The following is a 20,974-nucleotide window of genomic DNA, read 5'->3' on the forward strand; positions in this document are numbered from 1 at the left end:
GTTCTCCCCCCCCCCTCCCACTTTGTGCATAAGAACGTAGGGGGCTGCCTTACATCAAGGCAAACCATTAGTGCCCCCACCCCCAGATCCAAATTGTCCAGGCTGACTTACAGGCAGTGGGTCTGCAGGTTTTCGGATGCAGGGAATTCCCAGCCCTACCTGGAGATGCCAGGAACTGAACCCAGGACCCTCTGTATGCAAAGCACACACTCTGACCCTGAGCTACCGCCCTATAGTGTAATGCGTGGAATTGGAGAGAGGAAGGACAGGTGCCTGGGCTTTCTCTTTTACCCTTTTCTCCACCTGGGGAATACCCAGGCCAGCTGATTTTCCAAATTCTTCACTGTCAACAAACTCCAGGCTGCTTCCCGAAAGTCAGCTGCAGGCTCTGCCTCCTTTTGGCAGGGGTTTTTGTTTGTTTTTCTGCTAATCAATAACAAAAAGGAAAGGACAAAAAGCTTCCCATTTGGGTGCTACGGTTTTGGTGTCGCAGTCGACAGCAGCACCATGAAAACCTTACTGCCTCTTATAGCGGCACTGTGCATCTTGGGAGCAAACAGTTTTGTCTCACCAGGGAGGAAAAGGTAAGTGGACTTTAAAATGAATACATAAATAAAATAAGCCTGTGTCGCATTTCCCGCAGCAAATGTAGAATTTGCTCTGATTTTTCTTTGGAGCCTGAGGATAGCGAATCTGAATGGTTTCCAATTTCAGCATCAAGGTAGTATATGAGACCGCAGTTCTACGTATGCTTGGATTGTAATCAGCACCAGTGAATTCAGTGGAAGTGGCTTTCAGTTCAAACATGAAAGGAAGATCCACTGTAAGGTTTTCCAGGAAGGAACATGGCTCTTGCAGTGGCGTAGCGTGGGTTGTCAGCACCCGGGGCAAGGCAAGTAATTTGCGCCCGCTAACCTATGGATTTGCGCCCCCTAACCCGTGGATTTGCGCCCCCTAACCCTAACCCCCAGATGTTGTGCCCGGTGCGGCCGGGCCCCCCTGCACCCCCCACGCTACGCCACTGGGCTCTTGGGATGGAAAAAATGAGATTTTGGACTGCCCAGTCTAGTTTTGAAGATAGAAGCATCATAAGAAAGGAGAGCAAGGACCTTAAAGTTCTCCATCAGCAGTGAGGACGTAGAGAGCAGACTGAGAAGGCGCCAAGTCAAGTCACCTCATGGTCGCAGGATTCCCCACTATAGCAAGATGGGCTATAAATATTTCTGCCTTTGCCTCTGTGTCCATAAAAATCAGCATATGCAAATATATGTCCCTTTTATCTTCTCTTTTGGTGATGTCTTTTCCCTAGTATGGGGCCTATTTCCCCCCTTCCCCAATAACATTGCTTCTGATTTTTAGTTTACTAAATAGTACTGCATAAAGGCATCTTGTTGTTCTGTTCTAAGAGAGCGAAGAGAAGTGGACATCAGGCCCATTGATTGCTTGCTGAGCCGCTGGAGCGAATGGGGACCGTGCAATGCATGTGCGAAGGAAAGAGTAAGTCATGGGTTTGTGACTGATAGTCAGCCCAGGAGGCTTTTGTTTGAAACAACAACAATGTGTTTTAGGGATAAGAATGTAAGATTAGCCTGAGGATCAGGGGCCCATCCAGTCCGGCATCCTATTCTCACAGTGGCCACTCAGATGCCTGCAGGAGACCCTCAAGCAGCACCCCAGCACAAGAGTACCTCCCCCCTCCTGCAATTCCCAGCCCCTGGGATTCAGTATCAATGGCAACTAGTTCTTGCCATTGATAGCCTTATCCTCCATGAATTTGAATTTGTTTGGACCTCTGGCAATGGCACACCTTGTGGAGCTCCAGTTTATATTGTGGTCTATCATAACTGGTGATGGCTCTGCTTAGTTCAACCCAGAAGCGACTCAGTAACTTCAAACTCCTGACAGTAAAGGAAATGTTCATGACTTTGGGGGGGGCAGGGGGTAGCTTGTTTAGTTTTCTGACTTTGTAGAGCCACTGGATAACAATGAACTTAGTGGCGCCATCCGTAATCTGAATCGGAACAACAGTAAGGTACAAATTATTAGGGCTATTGATATTTTTACCTCAGCACAGGGGTTAGACTCTGTGATGCATGCGCCTTTTCCAAACCCGATGTTCCAGTCTTATCCTAAAATTATCCGGCAATGTAGTCAGCGTATACAGTGGTACCTCGCAAGACGAATGCCTCGCAAGACGAAAGAGTTTTTTGTTTTTTGAGTTGCTTTGCAAGACGAATTTCCCTATGGGCTTGCTTCGCAAGATGAAAACGTCTTGCGCCTTTTTCTTAAAACCGTCAATGCATTCCAATGGGAAACCGTCAATGCATTTCCTATGGGAAACAGTGCTTCGCAAGACGAAAAATTCACAAGACGAAAAAACTCGCAGAATGAATTAATTTCGTCTTGCGAGGCACCACTGTATTTGGTGGATTGTAGAACAAAGAGTGCCACCTACTGGTGCACTGCACTATACTTTTAGAAGGTTTCTGTGTACAACGGTCTGTATGTTCCTACAGCCCTACTGTTAGGCGAGGTGAGGCAGCCACCTCAGACAGCAAATACTGGGTGGCAGGTAGTGGTAGGGAAGTTTGCTTTGTGCTCCTTGAGCTGGTCTGCTCCCTTCAAGTATGTCAAAGGACACTGTCCCTTTGTCACTGTTGAAGTAAAATTCAACTCCCAGTCCAGTAATAATAATAATAATAATAATAATTTATTTTTATTGCTTTTTATTGTTTATTACCCTACCCATCTGGCTGGGTTTCCCCAACCACTCTGGGCGGCTCTCAACAGAATATTAAAAACACAATAAAATATCAAACATTAAAAGCTTCCCTAAACAGGGCTGCCTTCAGAGGTCTTCTAAAAGTCAGGTAGTTGTTTATTTCCATATGATGGGAGGGTGTTCCACAGGGCAGGCGCCACCACCAAGAAGGCCCTCTGCCTGGTTCCCTGTAACCTCACTTCTCGCAGTGAGGGAACTGCCAGAAGGCCCTCAGAGCTGGACCTCAGTGTACAGGCTGAACAATGGGGGTAGAGACACTCCTTCAGTTATACTGAGCCACGGTCGTTTAGGGCTGTAAAGGTCAGCACCAACACTTTGAATTGTGCTCAGAAATGTAGTGGGCTTCTGAATGTGGAATATGAGGGTAGGGTTCCATCTTGTCCTTTGCTTTAAGCAGCAAAATGTCTTCAGGCATTCCTGGATGCATTAGCATTGTAGAGAAAGTAGTCATTGGTATTTTCTAACCATGCATGCCTTTTGATCAGAACACAACAAGTGACTTTAAAATAAGAAAAGTATCTACCACTACTCTCCCTAATTGTTATTTGTTTCTTAGAAATAGCAGGCTTTATTATTTGTCTTACGCTTTTCAACCATAAAACTAAAACATTTTCATTGTCTGGGAGCTCAAAAGAATGGAGACTCCATTATGGAGGTGCGATGAGTAGGCCTCCCTTTAATTTCATGCATAATTCTCCCCCAACCTCCCGTTTAGTTTCCATCAAAGTTATTTGGCATGTGCAAAGAAGGTACATCATTTTATGGCTGCACAGCCACACCAGTCTTTTTGAGCACCTATAATTCTTCTTCCTTTCTTTTCTAAAGTATCGCTCGAGGAGTGTTGTGAGATTCGGACAATATGGAGGGAAGCCGTGTATTGAAGCTCTGGGAGACAGACAGTTCTGCCAGCCAGACACCCCCTGCCCTGAAGAGCTGCCAGAATGTGGCAATGACTTCACGTGTGAAAATGGTAATAATAATAATAATAATAATAATAATAATAATAATAATAATTTTTGTTTATACCCCGCCCTCCCCAGCCAAGGCCGGGCTCAGAGCGGCTTACAAGCAATAATAAAAACAAGATGAATGATTACAACTTAAAAACAAAAATAAAATACAACATTAAAATATTAAAATGTAGCCTCATCGCAGGAGGAGAAGGAAAAGAAAAAAGAGAGGGAGGGAGGGAATCAAATTGGCTCCAAGCCAAAGGCCAGGCGGAACAACTCTGCCTTACAGGCCCTGCGGAAAGAAATCAGATCCTGCAGGGCCCTGGTCTCATGGGGCAGAGCGTTCCACCAGGCCGGAGCCAGAGTTGAAAAGGCCCTGGCTCTGGTTGAAGCCAATCTAACTTCCTTAGGGCCTGGGACCACTAGGGTGTTGTTATTTATGGACCTTGAGGCTCTCCGTGGGGCATACCAGGAGAGGCGGTCCTGTAGGTATGAGGGTCCTAGGCCGTGAAGGGCTTTAAAGGTCAAAAGCAGCACCTTAAATCTGACCCTGTACTCCACCGGGAGCCAGTGCAGCTTGAAAAGCACTGGGTGAATATGCTCCCATGGCAGAGACCCCGTGAGGAGCCTCGCTGCAGCATTCTGTACCCGCTGGAGTTTCTGGCACAGCTTCAAGGGCAGCCCCGCATAGAGCGAATTACAGTAGTCAAGCCTGGAGATGACCATCGCATGGATCACTGTGGCCAGGTCGGGGCGGGAAAGGTAAGGGACCAACTGCTTGATGCGGCAAAGGTGGAAAAATGTCGCCTTGGCTGTTGCTGTAACTTGCGCCTCCATGGAAAGGGAGGCATCAAGGATTACACCCAAACTCTTAACGGAAGGCAATGGCACTAATTGGGCCCCTGCAAGAGAAGGGAGTTGGTCCCTCATCCCCATGCCATCCCGACCTAGCCATAGGACCTCTGTCTTCGAAGGATTTAGTTTCAATCGGCTCCCATGAAACCATCCAGCCACAGCTTCCAAGCATCTGGTCAGTGTGTTCGGGGCCGAGTCGGTGTGGCCATCCATCAGCAGATAGAGCTGAGTGTCATCAGCATATTGGTGACAGCCCAGCCCAAAGCTCTGGGTAATCTGGGCAAGGGGGCGCATAAAGATGTTAAAAAGCATTGGGGAGAGAATTGCGCCCTGCGGCACTCCACACACCAAGGAGTGGCGCGACGACATTTCCCTCCCTAGTGCCACCCTCTGTCCCCGACCAGAGATAAAAGAGCACAACCAGTTACGGGCTATGCCCTATATCCCCACGTCTGCGAGGCAGTGGTCCAGAAGATCATGATCGACCATGTCAAAGGCTGCTGACAAATCTAAAAGGATCAGCAGTCCTGACCCGCCTCGATCCAGTTGTCTACGGAGATCATCTGTTAGGACGACCAGAGCCGTCTCCATCCCAAAACCAGGACGGAAACCAGACTGAAATGGATCTAATGCCGATGTTTCCTCCAGAAACCTACCAAGCTGTTCAGCAACTGCTCTCTCAGTTACCTTACCCAGGTATGGAAGATTTGAAACTGGGCAGTAATTGGATAGGTCTAAGGGATCTAATGAAGTTTTCTTTAAGAGTGGACACACCACTGCTTCCTTCAGTTCCCCTGGGAATGTCCCCGTGTCGAGGGACAAATTGATAATTTCAACCAGGGGTCCGCGCAACATCTGGACACTCCCTAATCAGCCAAGACGGGCACGGATCAAGGAGGCAGGTGGTGAGCCTACCAACTTGGAGGAATCTATCCACATCAGTAGGGAGTATCCGATCGAAATGGTCCAACACTGGACCTGAAGTCAGTCAAGGTGCCTCCAGTTCAGTCACTGTAGCTAAATTGGCAGGGAGGTCACGGCAGAGCAACAGGACTTTCTCCGCAAAAAAGCTTTTGAATGCCTCACAGCTGTGGGTCGAATTTGTGCTTAAATTTGGTTGTCCTCCTAAGGACGTTATTGACCTAATTATTCTAAAAAGTTGTGCCGGGCGAGAGCTAGCGGATGCAATGGAAGCTGCAAAGTAAGCAGCTTTCATAGCCATCTCATAGGCTTTCATAAGCGTCCTATAAGATGTTCTTGAGGCTCCGTCACGAGTCTGTCGCCATACTCGCTCTAGCCGTCTGAGATCCCGCTTCATTTTCCGGAGCTCCTCAGTAAACCAAGGGGCCCGGTTTCGACGGGGTTGCAGAGGGCGCTTAGACGCGATCTCCTCAATGGCTGCCAAGAGCTGGTTATTCCAGTCCTCAGCAAGGTCATCTAATGAGTTGCCAGGAGGAGCAGGGTTCCGCAAGGCTTGTCGGAATCTATCAGGATCCATCAGTTTTCGTGGACGAGCCCAAATAGGTTCTCCACCTGAGCCGGGGAGGAGCGGGAAGTCAATCTTGGCTTGCAGAGCGTAGTGATCAGACCATGGCACTTCCACAGCGGGCAGCATGATCACATCTATGCCAGCCCCAAAGATCAGATCCAGCGTGTGGCCTGCTTGATGAGTGGGGCCCAAAACAAACTGGGAGAGCCCTAGTGTTGCCATGGAAGTCACTAGGTCCAGAGCCTGTGAGGAGGGAGCGGCAACGGCATGGACGTTGAAGTCTCCCAAAACCAGTAGGTTTGGGAACGCCAAGGCCCAGCCCGCCACCACCTCCAGCAGGTCTGACAGGGTGGCTGCAGGTGTGCTGGGTGGTCGGTACACCAGCCAGACAGCCAAGCTCTCCTTGGTGCCCCACACGAGACCAACACATTCAATGCTGGAGATCGCCAGTGATGGCAAAGCTCTGAAAGATGGTGAGGGTATGCAGTTCTTTTGCATTATTCTTTGAAACTGAATACCACGGTGGATTATATTGGAGATTGTTAGTTGCCTAACACAAGGCACCATCTTGTCATGATTTAGCAGCTCTCTGAAATAGTCTTACGGAAGTCCCTTCTCATATGCATTCACCTGGTGCGTATTTCACCTGGAAATGTTGTGCTCATTTTCCTGATTGTAATGCCAGCACTTCTGTTCTGTTTTCTAACATTCCTCTCACCCCTAGTGTGTTGTGTAATTCTGGCTTTTTGGCCAATGTTGCCCTAATTTTCATTCGCACCAGAGGACATAGTGCCACGCAACTGTCTATGTTTTTATTGATTTTCCGAATTTTAGCAAATCCACCCCAAATGATCCCCACCCCCATGCAAACAGCAGGAAAGAATTGTATGTTGGTATACTACCCTAAATTTTGTCACTTCACTCCCAGAAACAGGTTGGTTTTTTCCCTGGAATCAAGTAACATGAAAATTAGCTCATAGTTCCCTGAATTGGTATTGTACATTTTTGCTGCTTTGGTTGTCACTCCTAATCAAGATATTGTTGTTGTTGTTGTTGTTGTTGTTATCATCATCGTCATCATCATCATCATCATCATCATCATCATCATTTATACCACCCTTCATCCTCAAAGGACAATGACACGTATGTGTGTGTGGTTGTATTTGTTTAATGTCTACATTTTCACAGTGACAATTTTTTAAACGTTGAAAGGGTAAAGCAGGTTTCCATTTCCTTTATGGTCAAAAACTGAGACTGAGAGCACTAAGAACTGCTTAACAGCTAGAGATACGGTTCCTCATTCTACACTTAGGACACTGTATAAAGAAAAGGTTGGTGTGTAATACAGAAGATGATTGTGGAGACTTCTCTGATGAAGACAATTGTGAAGGTGATCCTCGTGCACCCTGTCGTGACCGTATAATTGATGTATCAGAGGTTGGAAGAACAGCTGGCCGTGGGTAAGTTCTGGGAAGTTCTTGGGAGAATGATGGGAGATGTAGCAAATCTATTGGCAGGGCCGACCCTACCACTAGGCAATTGAGATGCCTACCTCTGGTGGCGGACACTGTTATCTTATGAGGAGCAGTGGCAGCAGGTCCCTTGCCTGTTCCTCATGAGTACCATGGCCATTCTGCTCTGTTAGAGGGTCTCTGTGTGCCATGTGACGTGCCCAGCATTCCCTATGATAGCTAGCTTGCCCTCAATTGTGGTAAGGATGAATTACAGCTGTACCTCAGAAGTTGAATGGGATCCACTCCAGAAGTCCATTCAATTTCCAAAACGTTTGGAAACAAAGGCACGGCTTCCGATTGCCTGTGGGAAGCTCCTAAAGCAATCGGAAGCCGCATCGGGCATTGGTTTCCAAAGAACATTCACAAACTGGAACAGTCACTTCCGGGTTTGCGGCGTTTGGGAGTCAAAACATTCAAGTCGCAAGGCGTTTGTCAACCAAGGTGCGACTGTATATTTGAATGGTATAGCAGGACGGAGGTTTTAAGTGACCAAGATCCTGGAAGACCCTAGCTTGTTGTGTGATGTTGTTACAGTGTCAACATTCTGGGCATGGAACCGAAGGAAACTCCATTTTACAATGAGTTTTACAACGGCGTCTGTGACAGAGTCCGCGATGGGAATACTGGCATATACTATCGCAAGCCATGGAATGTTGCTGTGCTCAATTATGACGTAAGCCCCTTTGTGCAAAGTGGAGAGTTTGCATTTGACTCCACTGGAGTCCTGAAGCCATTGCTAATTTGTCTCCAGCCAAGGTTTTTATTTTAAAAAACGTTGTTGTTTACCAGTAATATTGCTGCTTTATTGTTTTGGTAAACCGCTTTGAGGTTTTCCACATTCAAGCGGTAAACGTACATTTTATGAAATGAAATTTAAACAAAGGGGTGAGCACCTTTGCATAAGGTAAAGACATCCTTGCCCCGTCAACCACCCTCCTGGTGCATACACAAACAGAAATGAATCTGACACTAATGAAGCTGTGCTGATGTGAACAGCTGGGGGAAAGAGCTGTGCAACACACCCAGGGGGCGGGAACAAATTTGTTGAGCTCTAAGGCTGGGACGCGGGTGGCGCTGTGGGTTAAAGCCTCAGCGCCTAGGGCTTGCCGATCGTCAGGTCGGCGGTTCGAATCCCCGTGGCGGGGTGCGCTCCTGTTGTTCGGTCCCAGCGCCTGCCAACCTAGCAGTTCGAAAGCACTCTCGGGTGCAAGTAGATAAATAGGGACCGCTTACTAGCGGGAAGGTAAACAGCGTTTCCGTGTGCGGCTCTGGCTCCCCAGAGCAGCGATGTCACGCTGGCCACGTGACCCGGAAGTGTCTTCGGACAGCGCTGGCCCTCGGCCTCTTTGAGTGAGATGGGCACACAACCCTAGAGTCTGTCAAGACTGGCCCGTACGGGCAGGGGTACCTTTACCTTTACCTTTTTAAGGCTATGATAACCACACTATTGCACACACAACTCTGCAATGGTATCAAAACAGTTTACAAACTCCAAAGGGTCACTTTCACATGAAATGAGACCTCTGAAACATCACTAATTCTTTCCTGTTTTGAGTTGATACCTTAATCTCCAATCACTGCCACACTAATAATGATAATAATAAATTTTTATTTATACCGTGCCCTTCCTGGTTCAGGAAACTGGGCTCAGGGCGGCTAACAACAAATTTAAAACACTTAATTGATGCTACAAAAAACCAGCATGAAATACGTATAAAGCATAAATAACAATAAAATCAAAAAATCAATTTTGGGGGGAAATCCATCCAATAAACATTAGATGATCACCAGGGCTAGCTGGCTAAATTAGTCCCACTTGGGCCAGCGTGGAGACCAGGGGAGAACCAGCTGTGGGATCCCAGAACTGGCAATCTTCACAAAAAGGGGAGGGGAAGGGAAGGAAGGGGAACAAAAGATCTGGATACTAAAGCTCTGGATAGGTGTGTTGTTTTCTGTGAGGCTTCTCCATCACAGAAACGCAGCATAAAAGGTTTAAAAACAAATCAAGAAGTTCTAGACAATGGGTGTTTCGCTCTTGTCTTCTTTTGGTCCAATCAGCTAGACATCAGTCATTGCTATGGCTAAAACGTAAAGCACTGAAGGTGGCTAGTTTCTCACAAAACAATTGAGAATAGCATTTGCACATTTTGTATTATATCTCAGGTATTACAGATGCTGGAATCTAGGGGGTTATGGCTGATCTGAGGGCAACCAACCTATTATTCCCACCACTGGGGGGATTCTACTGATATATTTTAGTTTTAAATATTTTGTTAAAACTCATATAGACTGAAAACTCTTGTTTTTAACTTGTCAGTGGCAGGAATTGTTTATTTGTTTATTTATCAGTTCTCTCCCACTCTGCCCCATCTTTTTCCCCTGTTTTGTTTTGGATCTTCTATGTTTTTGTTTTTGTTTTTACTTTGGGAATGTGCTGGCCTTTGCTTATATTTGCTTTTGCCCCCGGATAAATGGGTCAGTACAACAAGTGTCCAATTGTTAGGGTTTAAGCCTCATTCTAAATGTATTTGGCTTTTCAGTGTGTTTTTAACTATTCTTTGTGCAAACTGCCTTGAGACAGTGGTTTAGAAAGCTATTAATAAATTAATAATAATAACAAATAAGCAATAAAGTTGGTGTGAAATAACAGATAGATACATGATAGATAGATATATAGATGATAGAGATAGATAGATAGATAGATAGATAGATAGATAGATAGATAGATAGATAGATGATAGATAGATAGATAGATAGATAGATAGATAGATAGATAGATAGATGATAGATGGATGATAGATAGATAGATGATAGATAGATAGATATAGATAGATAGATAGATAGATAGATATAGATAGATAGATGATAGATAGATGATAGATGATAGATGATAGATAGATAGATGATAGATAGATAGATGATAGATAGATAGATGATAGATAGATAGATAGATAGATGATAGATAGATAGATAGATAGATAGATAGATGATAGATAGATAGATAGATAGATAGATAGATAGATAGATAGATGATAGATAGATAGATAGATAGATAGATAGATAGATAGATGATAGATGGATGATAGATAGATAGATGATAGATAGATAGATATAGATAGATAGATAGATAGATAGATATAGATAGATAGATGATAGATAGATGATAGATGATAGATGATAGATAGATAGATGATAGATAGATAGATGATAGATAGATAGATGATAGATAGATAGATAGATAGATGATAGATAGATAGATAGATAGATAGATAGATGATAGATAGATAGATAGATAGATAGATAGATAGATAGATAGATATAGATAGATAGATAGATAGATAGATAGATAGATAGATAGATAGATAGATAGATATAGATAGATAGATGATAGATAGATAGATAGATGATAGATAGATAGATAGATAGATGATAGATAGATAGATAGATATAGATAGATAGATGATAGATAGATAGATAGATAGATAGATAGATAGATAGATGATAGATAGATAGATAGATAGATATAGATAGATAGATATAGATAGATAGATAGATAGATAGATAGATAGATAGATAGATGATAGATAGATAGAGTGGCGATCACATAGGGTCCCCGGATGTTTAATAGTCTATTGATCCCTGTGCCACCACTGTGCTCGCTTCCCCGCTGCCACCAACCCGTTACTCTCAGGTAAAACACTGAGTCCAGACAGTTGTTAAAACTGAACCAAATAAACTAGTATATTTTATAAGCATTAACAAGTTTATGGTTTCTCAGATAATATTCCTGTCAGTTTCTTAACTTTAGTTTCTTTACCGGCCTATACCTTCTGAATACCTTCTGACTGATTATATCAGACTCCTCACTCTCCCACATCAGACTAGCCCAACCCACAGACTTATCCTCTCTGTCTCTTCTCCTTAACTCCAGACTCACTTCTCAGCGACTCTAACTCTAACTTCTCCCCTTGGGTTCCCAATGGTTAGTCATTTTACAATTAGTTAACCCATTCCTTATGAACCCAGTATGCATCACACACCTAGGAGGGCAAACGCCACAGATAGATAGATGATAGATAGATAGATAGATAGATAGATGATAGATGATAGATAGATAGATAGGTGATAGATATAGATAGATAGATAGATAGATGATAGATAGATAGATAGATAGATAGATAGATATAGATAGATGATAGATAGATAGATAGGTAAATAGAATGAACTTTCAGAGGAAATGTGGGGACAAAATGAATGAATGAATGCACTTTATTTTAATTAATGTGCTTTTCTCTCTGTCCTGAATCTGCTGCCGTACAATTTCAATTATTGGCTCTAAGTTTCCAATGTTATAACAGAGAGTGAAAACCATTCCTTCCATTGGGCTGCATATATTCCAGGCAGATTGCCTACTAAATTGCCTGCTATATCTTTTTTTTTTCCTCTTTATAAGACAAAAGGAGACAAAAGATTTAGAAATGAAGTCTACGAGGACCAGGTGTCGGCAGTAAAGGAAATGTTCAGCGAAAGGCATAGGTCTGCTCAGTCTAGCTTTTCTCTCAAATTGACGCCTACAGAGGTGGGAAATGGCACATCCACCAGCTTAAGTTTGAGCATGAACACAGATGCATCCTCCAATGAAACTCTGCATAGATTCTTAAAGGATTCTAAAGGAAAGGTAAGCTATCCTAAACAAACAAACAAACCCAAAATGGAGAGCCCTTCTGTGTTATTTGGGGGACTTGATATTAGCTGTTAGGAGTGTTTTATTATTTATTTAGCAAAACTTGTACAGTGGTACCTCGGTTTTCGAATGTAATCCGTTCCGGCAGACCGTTCGAGTTCTGAAATGTGCAAAAACCGAAAACTCAATAACTGACAGCTAGGCCTCAGGATCCTACACTCAGTGGAGCTGTGTGGCATGTTCGACTTCCGAGGCATGTTCAAAAACCGAAGCATTTACTTCCGGGTTTATGGCGTTTGAAAACCGAAATGTTCGTCAACTGAGACGTTCGAAAACTGAGGTACCACTGTATACGGCTTAAGATACCTTTGTGTGTGTTTTCCTTAACAGTATAAAATATTTATTTAAAAAGCAATAAAAACAGACTTTCTTTAAAAAGGAGACACAATGAAACAATCAAAATATAGATGAAATCAACAGTTTTTTTGAAGGGATACATGTGAAACTGGCCACAAATAACCCAGAGATGCATTTTAAATAAAAGCACACATTCTATTCATGTAGAAACACCAGGCAGGCCCCACAAATAACCCGGAGATGAATTTTAAATAAAAGCACACATTCTACTCATGTAAAAACACAGTGATTCCTGGACCGTCCATGGGCCAGATTTAGAAGGCGATTGGGCCAGATCCGGCCCCCGGGCCTTAGTTTGCCTACCCATGCCATTCACGCACAGTTTAAAGAACCATCGTTTCTTTAATTGGCCAAAGGCCTGGGGAGAAAGGAACGTTTTCACTTGGCACCTAAAGATATGTAAGGAAGGCACCAGGTGGGCCTCCCTGGGGAGAACATTCCACAAGTGGGGAGCCACCACAGAAAAGGCCTGCTCTCGTGTTGCTGTGCTCTGGACCTCTCACAGAGGAGGCACATGAAGAAGGGCCTCAGATGGTGATTGCAGGGTCCAGGTCAGTTTATATGGGGAGGCACTAGAAGCGTCAACCGTTCTGCTTTAAAGAGAAAAGTCGAAGAGGGATGGTTGGTAGGTGTGACTTCTGGGGCAGCATTCTAAGATGCTACCCTTATTGAGCACTGCAGGTTTTAATTTTGAGAAGGAGTCAAGCCCCCGACAAGTTAACCCACTTGCGGAACAATAGTGCTTGAAATCCTTTCCAAAGGGAGGATGCCATCAAACGGAAGACTTCCCTCCATAATGTCGGACACATTGTCACCCTAAAGATGGGAGAACATCAGGTCCTCTTGTTTTCCCACTGGCAGAAGGTTAACCCCGTCGTTCTGCATTACAGCATCAAATATTTTTTCACGTGAAAGGAAACATCGAAATGGGAACCTTTCAAATGCGAAGGCGTGACGTCCGTCTGACTGACACATTCCTTGAAGATGTAAAATATCTGCCCAGTGCGTACGACAAGGGAGAATATTTTAAATTTTTGGAAATGCACGGAACTCATTTTGCACAGAAGGGAACGGTTGGCGGCAAATATGAACTACTGTATGTACTGGACAACCAAACAATGAGTAGTGAAGGTAGGAATTGCTTCATTAATTTCAGAGGCTATACTCCAATCCAGTTCAGGCTGGGTGCTACCCTATCTGATAATAATACTGAACTAGGGACAAAAAACCCAAACAAACTAGCAAACATACTTTAACATAACCAATATCTAAGGCAATAAACTATCACGAAAGGAACAATCCAAAACCAGTAAGTGATTATTTGGTCTGTTTGTGCAACCTAAAGCAAAGTCACTGCTTGTAGAGAAACAAGCAAACCAATCAGCTGGTGTTACCTTTGATGTATTAGCAAAGCTGGAATTTCCATCACAAGAGCTGAAAACTCTTATATTAGACTAGTCCTCAATTGCAAAATTGTGACTAATGTAATATAAAGGCAGGAGGTGAGAAAGCATAAAAAATGTGGCATTAGTCATTATGACAGGGACACGGGTGGCACTGTGGGTTAAACCACAGAGCCTAGGACTTGCCGATCAGAAGGTTGGCGGTTCGAATCCCCGTGATGGGGTGAACTCCCGTTGCTCTGCCCTAGCTTCTGCCAACCTAGCAGTTTGAAAGCACGTCAAAGTACAAGTAGATAAATAGGTACCGCTCTGGCGGGAAGGTAAGCGGCTTAGTCATGCTGGCCACATGACCCGGAAGCTGTACGCTGGCTCCCTCGGCCAATAAAGCGAGATGAGTGCCAAAACCCCAGAGTCGGTCACGACTGGACCTAATGGTCAGGGGTCCCTTTACCTTTACCTTTAGTCATTATGACATGACTGGATATCACCCATAAATGGAAACTAAAAAGTCTTTGCTGCTTTTTCTTATGGGTACAACTTGATTGCCTTTCCAAATATAATTTCATGGTTCAGGAAATTTGTTAATGAGCCTTTACCTCCTTCCATCTTTTATTGAATGTCTGTTTTAAATTCTGTTTGCAGGAGTTACCGTCGAAGACGTGAAAGCTTGCCTGGGTTACAATACAGATTTTGGTTTAACAGCTGGCACATTTGAAGTCAAGCATACCGGCAAAGGAGCTGATTGCAAAAGTAGCAAGATTAGGAATGGTAAATATATCTATATATTTAAAAATTTGTGTTCCAAATACACAAAAAAGGTATATATTTGGGCATACCCTCTTCTGAAAATTTCATGTCTAAGCTGGCATTGGCGATGGCAAATGTGCCCCTGTTGCAAAGGTGGCCCTGTGGCAAGGAGGTGCACTTTCAGAACTCATTTACCTTTACATCATCCATTCCAAAAGAAATTTAAAAGATGAGTAAGTAAAGTGATAGACTATGCTGAATCAGCAAAGTTAACAGCTAAAATAAGAGAACTTAACGATGACTGTTTTATGGAACAATGGAAGCCTTTTTGGATTATTTAAAGAAATAATATAATATGATGAATTCATGAGCAGGATTTGAACTATTTATTGCATTATGGTTATGATATAAAAGAGGGAAGAAAGGGCGCAGCAAAGGGGTGGAATAAAAAAAACAACACCATGGAAAATGGGATGGGAAGTCAATAAAACCAAATAAAAATTTATAATGTAGTGAAACAATGTGAAATTTGTGGAAATTTAATCAAATACATTTTTTTTTAAAAAAAAGACATTTTAAAAAGGAGATTGCACAGTAGCACAGATCTGAGTGTCCCACAGTACATATGTTGCCATGAATTTGGCAAAAAGGGGGGGATTTGTTTGTTGTTCTGGGCCCTTCCAGATGTTTGTCTGCATAAGAAAGTCAGAATGATGGTGAGACAACATCCCGAGGGACCTTGGTCCATCCTTGTCCTGTTTCTTTCCTCTGCAGAGGACAACACCGATAAAAACGGAATTATCCACAATGTGATATCTCTCGTTCATGGAGGGAAGACTGAAGTTCTGGTTAGGCTGAAGGAAAAGCTGTCGAGAGGTCACAGCGTCGTTGATGTGGAAGACTATGTCCAGTGGGCAGCGACGCTCCCTGATGCTCCCACAGTGATACAATACGAAGTAAGAGGGTTTTCCTCCTAAACTGATGCACATATTGGTATGTGGGAGAGCAGATATGGCTCATCCCTGGTGAGGATGCGCATCGCCCTTCCCTTCTCCTCAGATCTATTATTTTATGAGCAGGGAGGGGTAATAAACGCCATTCTTCCTCAGCTTGGATCTGCTGCAGTTGGTGACCAAGTGCCTTGGTTTGTGTGCAATGTGCTGGGTGCACATGTAAGAGTGTGTGTGTGGCAACATCTGCTTTTGCCCACAAGCGCCACTGGCATGCGCATCTTCAGACGGTTGGCCGAGAGCGACTAAGGTCCTTAGGCCAAAATATCAGTCACCCCTGCTGTAAATGCTGCCCCCTTGAAATAATAATAATAGTAATTTATTATTTGTACCCCACCCATCTGGCTGGGTTTCCCCAGCCACTCTGGGCGGCTTCCAACAAAGATTAAAAATACATTAAAATGTATGACCTTTATTTATTGCTGAACCGTGGCGAGTGAATAGGCACGTGTTATGTTTCCAAGGTAAGCACAATTTTCACCTGAATATAAGAGCTAAGGAATTTTAGGTACTTTCCGTGCTAGGGTATTGTGAAGGAATTGGACTTTGCTGTCCGAGACTCTGTTTTACCTGAGAACACCCTTTCCTCACATGGTAGAGAACTCAGAGTAGCTAAGAGGAGGCTATCACAAATGTCAGGGAAGCTTTGATCATGCTTGCCCAAAGAGTACCGCTGCTGTAACAAGTTGGATTAAGGTATTTGCATTTCTTTGCAGCCGTACCCAATTTCTACTCTCATACCGGTGACGATACCCAACTCCACCATAAAGAAGCAGAATCTCGACCGAGCTGTGGAGGACTACGTTGCTGAATATAGTGTTTGCAAATGCCAGCCCTGTCAAAATGGTGGCACTGTCATGCTGTTGAACGGAAGGTGTGAATGCGGATGCACCCCTTACTTCAAGGGAGAAGCCTGCCAGATACCCTCAGAGTTTTTTTCACCAGGTCAGCAATAGATCAAGAATTGAGGGTTCATTTCCATATTCTATTCAGGACAAGTGAGCTGCGAAGATAAAGCCATTATCCCACCTAACCCTGTACTAGGGCTCTGCTCATACAAACAGTGATAGAATTGTTCCTGGACTATACCACTGATGATGCAGGGTAGTGGAATTGCATAGCTGAATACACCTGCAAAAACCCCTTTGCATAGAAAAGCAGGTGTTATGAAGAATATAGCTTTCACCAAGATGTTCTCTGGGCCTTCACATCTCTAAACCTGGAACCAAGAAACTCTACCAAACTGGTGGAAAGCAGCAGGGTTGGGACACAAGGCTTAGGGCCCTCGTATTTACGGGACCACCTCTCCTGGTATGCCCCGCAAAGGACCTTAAGGTCCATGAATAACCATAGTTTAGAGGTCCCGGGCCCTAAGGAAGTCAGACTATCCTCCGACCAGTCCCATCCTCTGTCCCATGAGATTAGGGCCCTTCAGGATTTAACCTCCTTCCATCGGGGCTGATCTTTTATTTCCTTCTCTTCCCTCCGCTTTTATGAAGATTAGCCGCTCTGAGACCCCACAGCTAATTCTCCCCTGGCCTCCTCACTGGCCCAAGTAGGACCAATTCAGCCAGCTAGCCCAATTTATTTCCCCTAAATTGATTTTTGATTTTTGAATTTTATTGTTATTCATGGTTTTAAACTGTATTTTATTCTGCTTTTACAATTAAGTGTTTTAAATTTGTTGTTAGCTGCCCTGAGCCCGGTTTTTGAACGGGGAAGGGCAGGGTATGAATAAAATATTATTATTATTATAGCGGAGAAGTTGGGGTTCCAGAGGCATTGGCTATTGTGTCAGGTAGAAAAGCGCCCTGGGGGAGGAGTTGTGAGGGAAAGGAACAAGTGGTGGGAAGGGTTAAGCATTCCTCTCCTGCCCAGATCTTCACTTAAAATGACAACCTTTGTAGCTGTTCTGTGGAAGCAGAGATCCCTTATCCACCTAAGAAACACCCCTATCCCAAATTGCACCCTGGATGACCATTTGGGCTTACAGACACAAAGGCTGTTACTTCAATATCGAAGTAACTGCAGTGCAAGTTTGTTTGTTTTTTGTTTTGATGTTAAGACTCAAAATATTTTCCACTCCAATCTTTAATTCAGTCACAACTGGCACCGATGGCGGCTGGAGCTGCTGGTCTACCTGGTCGGCTTGTGTGCAAGGAGAACGCACTCGGAGAAGGCAGTGTAATAATCCTGAGGCTCATGGGGGCAAGGACTGTGCAGGAGCTGACTCAGAATTGGGCTACTGTGCTGATGACATTAAATAATGGTGTAGAAGACACAAAGCAGGTTTGTAGTTACTCAGTGGGTGTAATAAATAGAAGTCCAACTTGGGTGGGGCAGGAAAATCCCCCAGATCAGTACGCAAGAGGAGAGGTAAGATTGTTCCACTGGGCAAGCACAATGTTGCATTTTTATTGTGGTTATTACAAGGCGATCACAAATTACATTCTAGGTCATGAGTGGGGTACCTTGAGCCCATAGGCCTCTCTCATGAAGCCAGGGGCAGACTTGGGTCTTTCACATTTCAGCAGAGTTCCATGCAAGGCTAAGCTCTGCGCCCAGTGTGAAGAAACTGGTAAAAGGTAAAGGGACCCCGACCATTAGATCCAGTCGTGGTCGACTCTGGGGTTGCGGCGCTCATCTCGCTTTACTGGCCGAGGGAGCCGGCGTACAGCTTCCAGGTCATGTGGCTAGCATGACTAAGCCGCTTCTGGTGAACCAGTGCATGGAAACGCCGTTTACCTTCCCGCCGGAGTGGTACCTATTTATCTACTTGCACTTTGACGTGCTTTCGAACTGCTAGGTTGGCAGGAGCAGGGACCGAGCAACGGGAGCTCACCCTGTCGCAGGGATTCGAACCACCAACCTTCTGATTGGCAAGTCTTAGGCTCTGTGGTTTAACCCACAGCGCCACCCGCATCCCTGCGGAGAAACTGATAGAACTGCCCTAAACCTGCCTCTAGCGAAACCTCCCAGGCCTTCCCATTTGGCTCACAAAGCCATTTCAGCCAAGCCACTTGCCCCTTACCTGATATCATACAATGTAGGCTTTTAAAAATAAAATACCATGTGCAGGAGGGAGGGATGACAGCCAACAGCATCCCCTGGTGGAGTTATCCACTCTGCATGCAAAGAGCATTTACAAGTTATGCCCACTGACTACATAGGTTGCATCTAAACTGAGAGCCAATGTGGTGTAGTGGTTAAGAGCGGTAGTTTCGTAATCTGGGGAACCGGGTTCGATTCCCTGCTCCTCCACATGCAGCTGCTGGGTGACCTTGGGCCAGTCACACTTCCCTGAAGTCTCTCAGCCCCACTCACCTCACTGAGTGTTTGTTGTGGGGGAGGAAGGGAAAGGAGAATGTTAGCCGCTTTTGAGACTCCTGAAGGGGAGTGAAAGGCGGGATACCAAACTCCTCCTCTTCTTCTTCTTCTTCTTCTTCTTCTTCTTCTTCTTCTTCTTCTTCTTCTTCTTCTATTTAAAGCACATTCAATACACATGGTTTCCCCCAAAAGAATTCTTGAAACTGTAGATTTCCCTTTGTGGAGCCGTAATTCCCAGCACCCATACCAAGCTACAGTTCCCAGGGTTCTTTGGGGAAAGCCATGTGTTTTAAACATGCATTTGATGTGTTTTGAATGTGTGGAGTGGATGTGACCTTTGCAGCAACTTACATGTGCAGAATTTTGACTATGGCGTCAATCTCAAGTTATCTGGAAGCCACCAGCCTGCTTTGACACTGCAAATGTAGGGGATCTCTGCGCATTACCAGTGGCGTAGCGTGGGTTGTCAGCACCCGGGGCAAGGCAAGTAATTTGCGCCCCCCCCTGCACTGTCCCTCCCCCAGATAGTCCCTCGCTCTCTCTCCGCACCGCACCGCACGCCTGGCACCCTCCCCTCCACAGTGGGCGGCGACCCGGAGGCTCGGATCGGATTCGCACAGCCAGCACTGCAGTGAGAGAGAGTGAGTGAGCCAGGTAGGGGCAGAGAGCTGCGAGTGTGAGAGCGCCCCCCCCCAGATGTTGCGCCCAGTGCGGCCGGCCCCCCCTGCACCCCCCACGCTACGCCACTGCGCATTACACCTGCCGCTCCTGCACTGAAGATTCTCCGGTTAGTTGTTCTGGCTGACTGTGTGTCTTTTCACAGGTGTTTGATAGGAACACGGCACAACTGAAATGACCCTTGGATCTCCACAGCAAAGTTCAAGCAGCCAAAGAGATTTGAAAGACAAGCCAGAAAATCTTGGAGCCTGGTGTTAATTTGTTTTCCTTTCCTTTCTTTCTTTCTTTTTTAAAGAGTTGAAAATAAATTTCAGCTGATGACTGGCTCAGCACAGTACATTTGTATTATTTATTGCTGACACTTTTGTATTAAATTTGTGTGCCATCCTTTCTCCAAGTTGCTTGGTGCAGGGTTTTGATAGATTTGTAAAATCATTTATATTCTGCTTTTTGGGCCGCAAAAGGACCCCTCAAGCAGCTCACATCCGAGCACAAAAGTAATACAACAGAAACCAATGAAAATACAATAAAACTGAGAACAGAATAAAACAGCGAAGCATAATCACCAAGGAGAGACAATGGATTTAATTGTTATTATTATTATTCTTTTCTGCTGACTAAATACTAGGTAGAAGTCTGAACAGCTCGTTTAAAAGGAGGGAAGCCTGACAAACCTCTTTAGTAGGGGTAGGGAAGCTTTTCCAGATTGAGAGCCACATTCCTTTCCTGGAGACCTTTTGAGGGCCACATAGGTGAGGTGAGAGTGGTCAGAAGCAAAAACGAGTGCAGCAACAAATGCCAGTTTTACCTTTTTAGTGCTCTCTCGCACACCCCTTTCTATCCTCCATCAGCCCAAGCAAGAGACATTACCAGAGTGCAAGGACACATTCCAGCAAGGCAAAAACATTGGGCTACAAAGCAGGGTGTGGCCTTAGGAGAGATCCATGGGCCGGACTGAGCGTTCTGGAGGGGCTACATTGTGTTCCCGGTCCTGAAGTTCCCCACTCCTGATCTATAGAGAGGGAGTCCTTTACTTGAGTGCTGCAGTAGAGAAGTCCTACCTCACGTGCCAACCAAGTGTGCCTGCAAGAGAAGTGTTTTCTTCCTCAAACTTC

The 20,974-nt window shown here is 44.8% G+C and overlaps 1 protein-coding gene across 1 annotated transcript; it reads left to right on the top strand.

Moving 5' to 3' along the window:
• The first annotated feature begins 240 nt into the window (after window positions 1-240).
• On the top strand, window positions 241-20,193 carry C9 (complement C9). Its single transcript, XM_083402915.1, has 12 exons — window positions 241-584; window positions 1,407-1,497; window positions 3,608-3,752; window positions 7,392-7,539; window positions 8,128-8,266; window positions 12,047-12,271; window positions 13,585-13,825; window positions 14,740-14,865; window positions 15,619-15,800; window positions 16,571-16,799; window positions 17,955-18,143; window positions 20,005-20,193. The coding sequence occupies exons 1-11, from the start codon at window positions 508-510 to the stop codon at window positions 18,119-18,121; spliced, it is 1,770 nt and encodes a 589-aa protein (XP_083259041.1). The 5' UTR covers window positions 241-507; the 3' UTR covers window positions 18,122-18,143; window positions 20,005-20,193.
• Window positions 20,194-20,974: the final 781 nt, after the last annotated feature.

This window comes from Podarcis tiliguerta (genome assembly GCF_965153285.1).
Source record: "Podarcis tiliguerta genome assembly, chromosome: 11".
NCBI lineage: Eukaryota > Metazoa > Chordata > Lepidosauria > Squamata > Lacertidae > Podarcis > Podarcis tiliguerta.